Source organism: Oncorhynchus nerka, linkage group LG2, assembly GCF_034236695.1.
Source record: "Oncorhynchus nerka isolate Pitt River linkage group LG2, Oner_Uvic_2.0, whole genome shotgun sequence".
In the NCBI taxonomy this organism is placed as follows: Eukaryota; Metazoa; Chordata; class Actinopteri; order Salmoniformes; family Salmonidae; genus Oncorhynchus; species Oncorhynchus nerka.
The window spans coordinates 82,060,542-82,072,857 of NC_088397.1; the positions used below are offsets into that span (position 1 = coordinate 82,060,542).

Sequence of the window (12,316 nt, forward strand, 5' to 3'; positions counted from 1 at the left end):
GCTGCATATTATCAAGTGTCAGCAACAAAAGGTAAACAATAGGCCTATAGCAAATGCAGCATATGACATTAATTTTTCACATGTAAATAGCACTTTTCAGTAGTACTCAAAGCATGTCATTCCATGAGTGCAGCATTTTTCAACTGGAATCAATGAGTCCAATCAGTCCCCCATGACAACAAAATCATAAACAACAGTAGAGCTGGTTAATAAATCCTTAGTTTTGGGGTCATGCTCAGGTAAAACAATTTGGCTAATCTATACTTCAATATTTCCAAGTCCTATTCTTGAAGATCAAGGGGTATTAACATTTATTGGAATGACTGGAATTCGGTTAGACTTTGGTTTTTAATGTAAAGAGGCTACATGTGCACCACCAAGTCAGAACATTAAGCTACGTTATGAGGGGGAAAGGGACCCAATTATTAGGATGAACCACATGGGCTACTAACAGCTTACTACACAACATACACTTAGTATTACTTCCTTAGCTACAGTATACATTTCTCCCTGGCAAATTACATCATTTACATTGCATTCAGAAGGTATTCAGACCCCTTGACATTTCCACATTTTGTTACAGCAGCATACAAGACATTTTTAGACTCACCTGGTTGTGCTGTGCTCACAAAAACAGAAAGGTGGCGCGGTGGTCCTCGTGTGCACATTTTGTCATCAAACTTTGTCATCAAAGTTAGTCATTCTCTGGATTTATGGTGCTTTTAAGACAACTGGTAACTCTGGGGGGGAAAAGAAAGTTGAATCATGGATGTCAGTGATCTTCAGGTCAGAACTCTAGAAAGAGGCGCAAGTTGGATGACCATTCAAAATGTTTTTTTTTTCTGCCAGTCGGAGCTGTTTTTTACCGAGTTCCCACTTGTCTTGAACTCACTGAAGTCTGAGATTTCCCAAATCCGAGTTCCCAGTTCTCTTGAACTCACTGAAGTCTGAGATTTCCCAAATCCGAGTTTCCAGTTGTTTTGAACTGTCATGCTGGATTGACAGAATCCTTTCTGGCACATGTTGTTGAATGTTTATCCTTTTAAGTTTGGAAAAGAGACCCTTAAACCCAGACTTGGACCACACACCCACTCCACTGAATATCAGGCTAGTGATTGCTTTGCAACACTTTCAGTTAGCCACACTGATTCCATCCAAACTAATCATTGTTGAATTTGCAATTTCCAACTTGATGTGTAATGTTTATGTCCAATGGCCTATGAGCACTGATACGTTTTATCCATAATTTCTCTCCATATGACATGGATTGAAAATTACTTTGCCAATTGATTATCGACTTGATTCATGATGGTGACTGCTTATCTAGCTTGCTAGCTAAGATTTTTAAAGTATGATGTTGACATGATCAGTTCAATCAAAGCTACAGTAGCTATAATGTGATGTGATGTCATCTTATTTGTGGCCAATGACCTTGAGCCTTCTTGGATGGGAACTTCTAATGTAACTCTATAGCAGCACCCAACAGGCTTGAATTTTCGAGCTCTCCCCATAGATTTTGCGGTGACGTTGTGTCCCCATGAGTGACAGTACACTGAGACAATCACGGCGCAACTAGAGAACATTATCAACCCCTACACACTATTTTCTGATGGCTGCCCCACCACCACAAAAAGCACTGAGCTAGGCTGAAACACCTGCATTTTGGAGCTGCCTTAATATACATATCTCCCTGGCATATTACACCATTTACAGTGCATTCGGAAGGTATTCAGACCCATTGACTTTTTCCACATTTTGTTATAACCTTATTCTAAAATGTATTAAACAGTTTCCCCCAATCTACATACAATACCCATAATGACAAAACAAAAACATTTTTGAAAAATAACATTTACATAAGTATTCAGACCCCTCACTCAATTATTTGTTGAAGCACCTTTAGCAGCGATTACAGCCTCGAGTCTTCTTGGGTATGATGTTACAAGCTTGGCACACCTGTATTTTGGAAGTTTGTCCCATTGTTCTCTGCAGATTGTCGCAAGCTGTGTCAGGTGGGATGGGGAGCGTCGCTGCACAGCTATTTTCAGGTCTCTCCAGAGATGTTTGATCAGGTTCAAGTCCGGGCTCTGGCTGGCCCACACAAGGACATTGACACTTGTACCGAAGCCACTCCTGCGTTGTCTTGACTATATGCTTAGGGTTGTTGGCCTGTTGGAAGGTGAACCTTCCTCCAGTCTGAGGTCCTGAGCACTCTGATTTTCATCAAGGATCTTTCTGTACTTTTCTTCGTTCATCTTTCCCTCAATCCTGACTAGTCTCCCAGTCCTTGCCTCTGAAAATCATCCCCACAGCATGATGCTGCCACAACCATGCTTCAGCGTAGGGATAGTGTCCATCTTCAAACTTGGTTTCATCAGACCAGTAAATCTTGTTTCTCATGGTCTGAGAGTCCTTTAGGTGCCTTTTGGAAAACTCCAAGTGGGCTGTCATGGCTTCCGTCTGGCCACTCTACCATAAACGCAGAGATGGTTGTCCTTCTGGAAGGTTCTCCCATCTCCACAGAGCTCGGTCAGAGTGACCATTGGGTTCTTGGTCACCTCCCTGACCATGGCCCTTCTCCCCGATTGCTCAGTTTGGCTGGGTAGCCAGCTCTAGAAAGTCTTGGTGGTTCCAAACTTCTTCAATTTAAGAATGATGGGGGACAGTGTGTTCTTGGGGACCTTAAATGCAGCAGAAATTCTTTGGTTCCCCAGATCTGTGCTTCAACACAATCCTGTCTCGGAGCTCTACGGACAATTCCTTCATGGCTTGGTTTTTGCTGACATACACTGTCAACTGTGGGACCTTATATAGACAGGGGTGTGCCTTTCCAAATCATGTCCAATAAATTGAATTTACCACAGGTGGACTCCAATCAAGTTCTAGAAATATCTCAAGGATGATCAATGGAAACAGGATCCACATGAGCTCACGTTCAAGTCTCATAGCAAAGGGTCTGAATACCACCTCTTTAAGGAATACCTAGGATAGGATAAAGTAATCCTTCTCACCCCCCCCCCCCCCTTAAAAGACCTAGATGCACTATTGTAAAGTGGCTGTTCCACTGGATGTCATAAGGTGAAAGCACCAATTTGTAAGTCGCTCTGGATAAGAGCGTCTGCTAAATGACTTAAATGTTAAATGTAAATACAAATGTGATTTAAAAAAAATATTTGTAATACATTTGTAAACATTTCTAAAAACAAGTTTTAGTTTTGTCATTATAGGTTACTGTGTGTAGATTGAGGAAAAATTGTTATTTAATCCATTTTAGAATAAGGCTGTAACATAACAAAACGTGGAAAAAGTGAAGGGGTCTGAAAACTTTCCGAATGCACTGTATGCAGCAGCATACAATACATTTTTGGACTCACCTGGTTGTGCTGTGCTCACAAAAACAGAAAGGTGGCGCGGTGGTCCTCGTGTGCAAAGTTTGTCATCAAGATTTGTCATCAAAGTCAAGTCATTCTCTGGATTTATGGTGCTTTTAAGACAACTGGCAACTTTTTCCCCCCAGTTGGAACTGTTTTTTACCGAGTTCCCAGTTGTCTTGAACTCACTGAAGTCTTGAGATTTTCCAGTTTCGAGTTCCCAGTTGTTTTGAACTGTCACGCTGGATTGACAGAAACTTTTTTGACCCATGTTGTTGTGTAATGTTCATGTCCAATGGCCGATGAGCACAGATACGTTTTATCTATAATTTCTCTCCATATGACAAGGATTTTGCCAATAGATTGTCGACGTGATTCATGATGGTGACTGCTTGTCTAGCTTGCTAGCTAAGATTTTTAAAGTATGATGTTGACATGATCAGTCCAATCAAAGCTATGGTAGTTATAATGTGACTTGATGTCATTTTTTTTGTGGCCTTCTTGGATGGGCACTTCTAATGTAACTCTATGGCAGCACCCAACAGGCTTGAATTGTCGAGCTCTCCCGGTAGATTTTGTGGTGACGTTGTGTCCCCATGAGTGACAGTATACTGAGACAATCACAGCGCAACTAGAGAACATTATCAACCCCTACTGTATTTTCTGCTGGCTGCCCCACCACCACAAAAAGCACTGAGCTAGGCTGAAACACCTGCATTTTGGAGCTGCCTTACTCAAGAAAGCAAAAAAACAGACAATGTTTGTATGCAGCTTTATTAACTCAATTATGTTTTTTTTTTACATTGTTTGCAAACTGATGTGACACATATCAATGCCAAAATAACATGCAAAACAGGCAACAAAAAAACAAAAACAAAAGGTGGGGCTCTGGGTATATTGTATATCTTAAATGTATGTCTACATTCAGATATACCCTTCCATTTCTTGTCTGGGACAGGGATGTAGTTTCGATGTGCCAATTTGTGGGGAAGTTCTCTGCATTTGAAGCTATTAAATCCAAGAAACTAGTGTGCGAGATTCTTAATATGTTTAACAAGCTCGGACTCCATGTTATCAGATCAATTGTGTTGTGTGCCTCTTTCGCACAGATAAATATTTGTTTTTTCTTTTTTTGTGGATGTACCTCCTCGTGCAATTCTGTACATTTTTTCCATCTCTTGCTGCTGCTCAAATGAACTTCCCTTAAACTTCCCTCTTAAAAACCTCACGGGGGGCAAGACCCCTGCTTGTTTTACACTTGTATACACAGGGTATGATGATATCTGCAACAATAAAAATGCACCATCTTGATTCCATATGGATGACACATTGCAAAAATAATATACATATTATTCATAAACCGGACACTCTGTAATCACCATTTGGATGGGGTATGGTGGTCATTGGCTCAACTTACCCCAAGCCAAACATTTTGACCATATTAGCCCACACGGCTACAAAGATGCACTTTCATGCTGGGTTTATTCCATGCAGCATAAAGAGAACCAAACTGATTTATAAAACAAATCTTAAAACTATCTGGTTTAGATACAAGAATCATGAAACCTATAAGACAAAATATTAATTTGACTTTGTGAAAAGTTTTTTGGACCAGCTTGCTTACTACTTTATCCATGTGGGTTTCCATGTGGTTTCTAGACTCCATTAAATGATAATCTATTATACATTTTGTGTATGGTTTCCTAGAAAAAAGGGGTGGCTCAACTTACTCCACTCTCCCCTACCGCTAGTAACAGACCAAAACAACTATGTCTCTACAACCATGAACAACATTAAATGTAAACAAGAAATGTTTGGTATTAATACAGGATTAATAAAACAAAAGTATGTAATTTTGCTAGGTTCTCTTTTGTACCAATGACCGTTCAAGAGCATACTGTTATGCGTGCCTTCGGTTGGCCTGACATCATCCTATAAGCCAGATGCACCGGCTCCGTGAGGTTCGCCTTAAAGGTGTACACGTGAGTCTTCCCACTGCACTGGCTGACGTTATAGAAGCTCAACCTCTGAGTCTTAAAACTCAGCGTGATCTCCAGTCTATGTACTGCCGGGGTTCTCTTCAATGGGACATCATGGCCCTGCTCAAAGGACCTGAGCAGGTTATCGAACCACATCAGGCACCAGGAGCCACGGCTACTCTCTAGGGCACTCGCTAACCCGCTGCGTGCTAGCGCCCCGCTGTAGCACACCCCTATGATCCAGGGAGAAGATCCGTCCAGCTCCACCTCCCAGCGATGCTCGCCTCCGTAGAAGCTCTGGGTGCTCAGCACCTGGAGGAAGTTGCTAAACCTTGTTGGCAGGGCCGGGTAGGGCTGCTTTTTGGTGCTGAAGGTCACCGTCTTCAGGTCCTCCGACAGCACCAAGCTGGGGTGGGCAGTGTCTAGGTCAAAGGTCACCTCTGAGGGGTTGAGGACATTGCGTAGGGAACGCTGGGCCGTCCCGAGTCCCTCCCTCAACTCTGCGCTCCTCCGTTCCAGCTCGTCGCAAGCTCGGCCTGGGTTAACTTTCGACTCAGGACAGGTGTTGTCGTGGTCCAGCTCCTCAAGAGGTTGCTGGGCCATCAGCTCCATGATGCGCGGTTGTGCCTCCTGAAGCCCCTCACTGAACACCCCACTGTCTTCCTCGGTCAGGAGGGATTTGGCTCGGAGTTGGGCATCCCTCAACTTCACTCGGATCTCGGCGACTTGGTGTACTCGGCTGCCTAGGCTCTCCTCGCTGGGGCGCAGTTCCTCTTCAATCAACTCTGTCATCCCAGTAACGTAGTTGATCGTCAGCTCAGTCATCCGCTCCAGCAGCTTGGCTGCCTGTCCTCTCAGAAGGGCATTGGCGGCCCGGACCTCAACCTCCCTCTCCTCCTCCCTCCTCAGCTGGTCCTCAGCAATCTGCAGCCTCACCGTCAACTCTGTTACATGAGACGCTAATAGAAGTTTAGACTTCTCCATCTTGGTCAGTTGGTTTTTCAGAAAAGTAGGGGGCGCTGCAGCTGCATCTCCCAAGCCTGTGTGTTGTAACTCTTCTTGCTCTATGTCTAATAGACATTCAGAGGTCTTACCATCATTTCTCTGGTTAGGTGACAATGCCCCCTGTTGGCAATCACCACCATCTCCATCTGTGACAGATCTGACCTTTCCTGTTGTGGTGGCTTTATAGCTCTCGATGATGCTGCACATCTTGAAGTTCTTCACGAGGGCCTGGAGGCCCTGGTACTCAACCTGGCATTCGGGACAGCAGTGGTGGGCCGTGTCAGTGTCCATGTACTTCTCAAGGCAGGCTGAGCAGTAGACGTGGCCGCAGGGTAGGGACACAGGGTCGGAGAAGAGTTGCAGGCAGATAGGGCAGCTCAGGTCCAGAACGAGGGGTCCTTCAGGTCTCAAACAGTGACATGCTGGCAGTGGCTCTAGAATGCACAATAAAAAAGCAACAAAGTTGTAAAAACACAAAATTCATGTAAATTCAGGTAGCTTTGCATGCAATTAGTAGTATATAGGGATTTCTTACTTTGAATTACATTATATATAGTTCAATACAACTGAAGGAGACCTTAATGTATGAATCAAGATCACTCCGAGTCATAATACAAGCCAAGATCTACCTGTGTATTTTTTACATTTGGGCTTTTCTAACAGACAATTTCTGTGTTCTGTTTGTGCTTTTCTAATAACCCATTTATTGTGGTTATTGTTCATGCAACGCCTGTTAGAAATCCTCACTATAGTATCTGCAATTTGGCAGTACGCCCAGACCCTTTTTTGAGAACGATATCTCAGTTTCAATGTCTCAGCTTGGAGAGAAGAAGAGGTAGGTATTGGTCTGTCACATGCATGAACCAGTATTGGTCTGTCACATGAATGAACCAGTATTGGTCTGTTGCATGAATGATAGCAAACATGAATGATAATTAATTAGTTATGAATAAGTTAAATCATGCAATTACTACTTTTTGTGTAAGTATATAAGAGAACTACCGGGACTGCCCCATGAGAGCTCCTGATCGACATGTGTACTTGGTGCATTGAGTTGGTTGGAACCTCTCCAGTGCGCTGATAAAGAATTATTAATTTAAGATTGACTGAGTGTCCCAGTGTAAGAATTTCCACAACATAACGCTCCAATTTTTTAAAATCATGGCTTTAAAAATGTAAGCCTATGCAACATTAACCAACTAAAAACAGTTCTGTAGCAATGAGGTTTGTGGAGTAGGCTGTGGAACCAATACATTAGCACGGCATATTGGCTATGCTTGAATTGTCCTGCCAATGTTGTTCTTCTCTGACCATTTTGAAATTATATTTCAACATGCTAGGTATTGGATCACACTGGTAATAGATCATTTGTTGTATTACTTGTGAGGCACAGCTGAGTGAGCATAATAATTTCCAGATATGTTTTTTACTGGACTGATGACCTGCATCTAATGGTCAGTCTGAGGGGAGGGAGGGCGCAGCGGTGAGGCTAACTCTCACCCGACTCATATCCCGCTGCTCGCTTTCCCTCCCTCCACTGAGCAAAGTGGACACCGTCTTCCAGCTGATGGTGAAACAAGTCGTACTGCATTATTTCTGCCTCATGCACCAATTCATGTTGTTAATCCTATGACCAGAGAATGTGAAATATTCCTTGATATTACAAAAGACAAGCCACTCATTGCATCTGCAGTGCTGGTTGTAGTGTAAGTAGGGAGAATGCACATTTTATGGCTTATAAGTGTTGAACAAAGTGTTGACAGTATTGAATAACAACTTAAACGTGAACTTAAAAAAGCGCAGAATTGCGCCAAAAGCGCAGAATTTTTTTTAATAGAAATGTTTGATTTTTTACAGAAATGTTTGGTGATTGACTAGGAATGCTTTGGAGATCAGATCGACCAGTTGATCTCATCGGTTGGTGACCACTGCCTTTTAGGGACAGCTTGAAATTTACTGTGGGGGAGCTGGTCCAACTCAAGGTGTCAAAAACAAAAATGCAACCCCTCCCCCCCAACGTTAAAAATATTTTCGCATGACCCTCCCCCCCTCATATAATTAACTCAAAATAATATTTACCACCACAAATAACAATAACATGGATATTGACTTTGCCACTTCAGCATGCTTTTGTGGCATAGCCAATGCCACGCAGGGCTACGGGCCAGAAGGTTGAGGGTTCGCCAACCACCACAGACGAGCTCACTCTCTCTGCCTGTTTCATTACAATATAATCAGAGCTGGCTGCAGATAATGATCAGCTACGTTTGAAATTAGATTTTCAACGTTTTGATGCCATATTTACAATTATATAAAATATATCAAACAAATTTTCCACCAAAAACATTCTGTGGCAATGTACCACACAACCAATAATTCAAAGCATACCGACTTCTGGAACATCAATATCATGGTTTGCATATTCAACAACACAATAAATAGACAGTCAATCTCCGAATGTCATTAAACTTTTTGCTGTTTTGTAACAGATGTCTCTTTCCATTCATCAATTCCCGCTGCACAGTTTGGATGGATTGATTGATTTTATTTGTCAGTAAAATTTTAAAAACATATATAAAGAAAGATTTTTCAAAGTGCGCAATAAAGTCGGGAATTTGCAATTCCTCATGAAGCTGGTTGAGAGAATGCCAAGAGTGTGCAAGGCCGTCATCAAGGCAAATGGTGGCAACTTTGAAGAATCAAATATATTTTGTACACTTTTTTTGGTTACTACATAATTCCATGTGTTATTTCATAGTTTTGATGTAGAAAATAGTAAAAAATAAAGAAAAACCCTTGAATGAGTAGGTTTACAGAAGCTTAGGCCTAAACCCAGAGATAGAGATATGACAGGGGCATTCTACGACACAGACATGCATGTACTTAAGTCAGGATGGCTACTGTGTCTGCTATACATAAACTCAGCAAAAAAAACTTTTCAGGACACTGTCTTTCAAAGATAATTAGTAAAAATCCAAATAACTTAACAGATCTTCATTGTAAAGGGTTTGAACACTGTTTCCCATACTTGATCAATGAACCGTAAACAATTAATGAACATGCACCTGTGGAACTGTTGTAAAGACACTAACAGCTTACAGACGGTAGGCAATTAAGGTCACAGTTATAAAAACTTAGGATACTATAAAGAGGCCTTTCTACTGACTGAAAAATACCAAAAGAAAGATGCCCAGGGTCCCTGCTCATCTGCGTGAACGTGCCTTAGGCATGTTGCAAGGAGGCATGAGGACTGCAGATGTGGCCAGGGCAATAAATTGCAATGTCCATACTGTGAGACGCCTAAGACAGCGCTACAGGACACACAGCTGATCGTCCTCACAGTGGCAGACCAGTGTAACAACACCTGCACAGGATCGGTACATCTGAACATCAGCCTGCGGGACAGGTACAGGAAGGCAGCAACAACTGCCCGAGTTACACCAGGAACCCACAATCCCTCCATCAGTGCTCAGACTGTCCGCAATATCCTGAAACAGTCTTCCTCACGTCACGTTCAACTGTCGGAGACATTTGGAGCACAATGGTCTGCCTTTATATCATAGGCCTGAATGATCTAAAGCTTAATAATAGCCACACCATACCAAACTGTCACAAGCATTTCTAAACTGTATTAGGGTAATATCAAAAGTAAGTCAAGCTATTGTTTATAGGGAAAATACGAGCAGAAGAGCAACAGTAAATCAGGCAAAAACACACAACCCTCCCCTGTGCTCAATAAAACCCTCCCCAAAATAAAATCTCCCCTCAGTAAATTTCGATCTGTCCCTTAGAGTATGTTTGGATGGCCAAAACATGCAGTTATGTCTCTCGGGGTTGTAAACTGAGAAAACCTACTTGACTTGATCTAGTCTAGAAATGAAACAAACCTTACCCGCATGCCCTGTAGCCCTTCTGAATGAGGTAGAGCCTATATTAGTTCATAATTCATAAAGAAACTCAGACATTTGGAAATCTTAGAACACAATCCCAAATGTATACCGAGTGACTAGGCTAAACTTAGGCAACATATCAGAAATCTCCAAAATGTGGCCCTTATGAGCTCAATGTCCAATATGTCTACGACAGGAGATAACTTTCGATTTCCTGGGAATTCCGTTTCTAATTCACGCTGCCGCGCAACATTCACGTAACCTCGCGGGATCAGGTGGCTTTGGAAGTTTCTATTCCCGGTGTCGCTGTAATACAAAACATGCAATTAACCATAACAAAAGTATCTTACCTAAAATCCCGTTTAGTAGGACACGATATTTTCAACGTGGAGACCTTGTCGTTGTTGATATTTCATTAAAATTCGACTTTTTTTCTCTCACGCGCATTCGGATAGGAACTGCACAGATCAGCACCTGTTCATCACCGCACAACTGGGGACGGTATTTTAGATCAATACTAATAGTGAAGACAAACTAGAAACATGATAGTTGTCTTGAATTAGCCGTAGCCTACTTCCACCGTGACATCAAAAGTGCCTGTCCATGATGAAATGAATTATTAACCTACTTCCTGTTATGTTGCAAGTTACCTGGGCGTTCACTGTAATTACAGTCAATACAATAAAGTGACAGTCATATCCTGTAATATTAAAAAGGAATAGCAAACCCAGATTACAAAATTTAATTTCGGTTCCCTTACCGTATAAGCAGTCCATGTTTAGAAGTCCCTGGAACTGTTTTCACATGCTAACGTTTTAGCTTGTGGCATAAATCCCATTATATCATTTTTTGGCCATCATATTGAAATTGCCAGGGAAACTAAACCAAAGCATGACTTGCTGTCAAAGGTGTTCCATAGACTGCTTAAACCTTCCGCATGCTTCGAGTTTAAACTCGGCAAGGCGAACACCATAACCAGAATTAATCTAAGAACGCAAAAAAGTGTCATTAATTTTGACATTTGTCAAGGAGATTTTACATCCAACTAAGATGTTTGATGCAGTATTTCAAGTGATTTTTTAATTTTATTTTTTAAATAAAAACGATTTGTAAACACTTAATTGAAGAATCCCTACTGTTAACCAATCACCTACGTAGGGGCGTAGACTTCGGCTTGCCTCAAGACATTTTTGTGTGTGCACTAGCAGCCGAAAATACCCTTGCGGAAAACCAAAACAAACAAAAAAGTCATAAAATGCGGTTGCCAGATAATTGAATGTTCATTTCTCTTCCATTTTAAATAAATACTTTGGCAGTACATCCAACCAGCCTCACAACTGCAAACCATATGTATGGCATCGTGTGGGCAAGCGGTTTGCGGCTACAGACAACACAATTTAATTTTGATGGCAATTTGAATGCACATACCACGACAAGGTCCTGGGCCCATCGTCATGCCATTCATCCGCCTCTATCACTTCATGTTTGAGCAAGATAATGCACGGACCAATGTCACAAGGATCTGTCCAGAATTCCTGAAAGCTGAAAATGTCCCAGTTCTTCATTGGCCTGCATACTCACCAGACATGTCACCCATTGAGTATATTTGGGATGCTCTGGATCAACGTGTACTACAGCATGTTCCAGTTCCTGCCCATATCCAGAAACTTCACACAGCCATTGAAGAGGAGTGGGACAACATTCCACAGGCCATAATCAACAGTATGATCAACTCTATGCAAAGAAAATGTGTTGCACTGCATGAGGCGAATGGTGGTCACACTGACTGGTTTTCTAATCCACACCCCTAACTTTTTTTAAAGGAATCTGTAACCAACAGATGCATATCTGTATTCCCAGTCATGTGAAATTCATAGATTAGAGCCTAATGAATTTATTTAAATTGACTGATTTCCTTATATGAACTGTAACTGAGTAAAATATTTGAAATTGTTGCATGTTGCTTTTATACTGCCAAATTTACTAAAACATTGGAGGTGGCTTAAGGTAGAGAAATTAACATTAAACTATCTGGCAACAGCTATTGTGGACATCCGTGCAGTCCGCATGC

At 41.8% G+C, this 12,316-nt stretch overlaps 1 protein-coding gene across 4 annotated transcripts; it reads right to left on the minus strand.

Moving 5' to 3' along the window:
* Window positions 1-4,127: 4,127 nt before the first annotated feature.
* Window positions 4,128-11,155, minus strand: LOC115143440 (E3 ubiquitin/ISG15 ligase TRIM25-like). 4 transcript variants are annotated; one of them, XM_029683901.2, is made up of 2 exons: window positions 11,006-11,155; window positions 4,128-6,789 (listed from the first exon to the last, which is right to left on the minus strand). In XM_029683901.2, the coding sequence occupies exons 1-2, from the start codon at window positions 11,019-11,021 to the stop codon at window positions 5,258-5,260; spliced, it is 1,548 nt and encodes a 515-aa protein (XP_029539761.2). In that variant the 5' UTR covers window positions 11,022-11,155; the 3' UTR covers window positions 4,128-5,257. The 4 variants fall into 4 exon arrangements, 3 of the variants coding, with proteins under 3 accessions (XP_029539761.2, XP_029539752.2, XP_029539744.2); XM_029683892.2 differs by lacking the exon at window positions 11,006-11,155 and adding an exon at window positions 10,596-10,864; XM_029683884.2 differs by lacking the exon at window positions 11,006-11,155 and adding an exon at window positions 10,248-10,532.
* Between the last annotated feature and the right edge of the window lie 1,161 nt (window positions 11,156-12,316).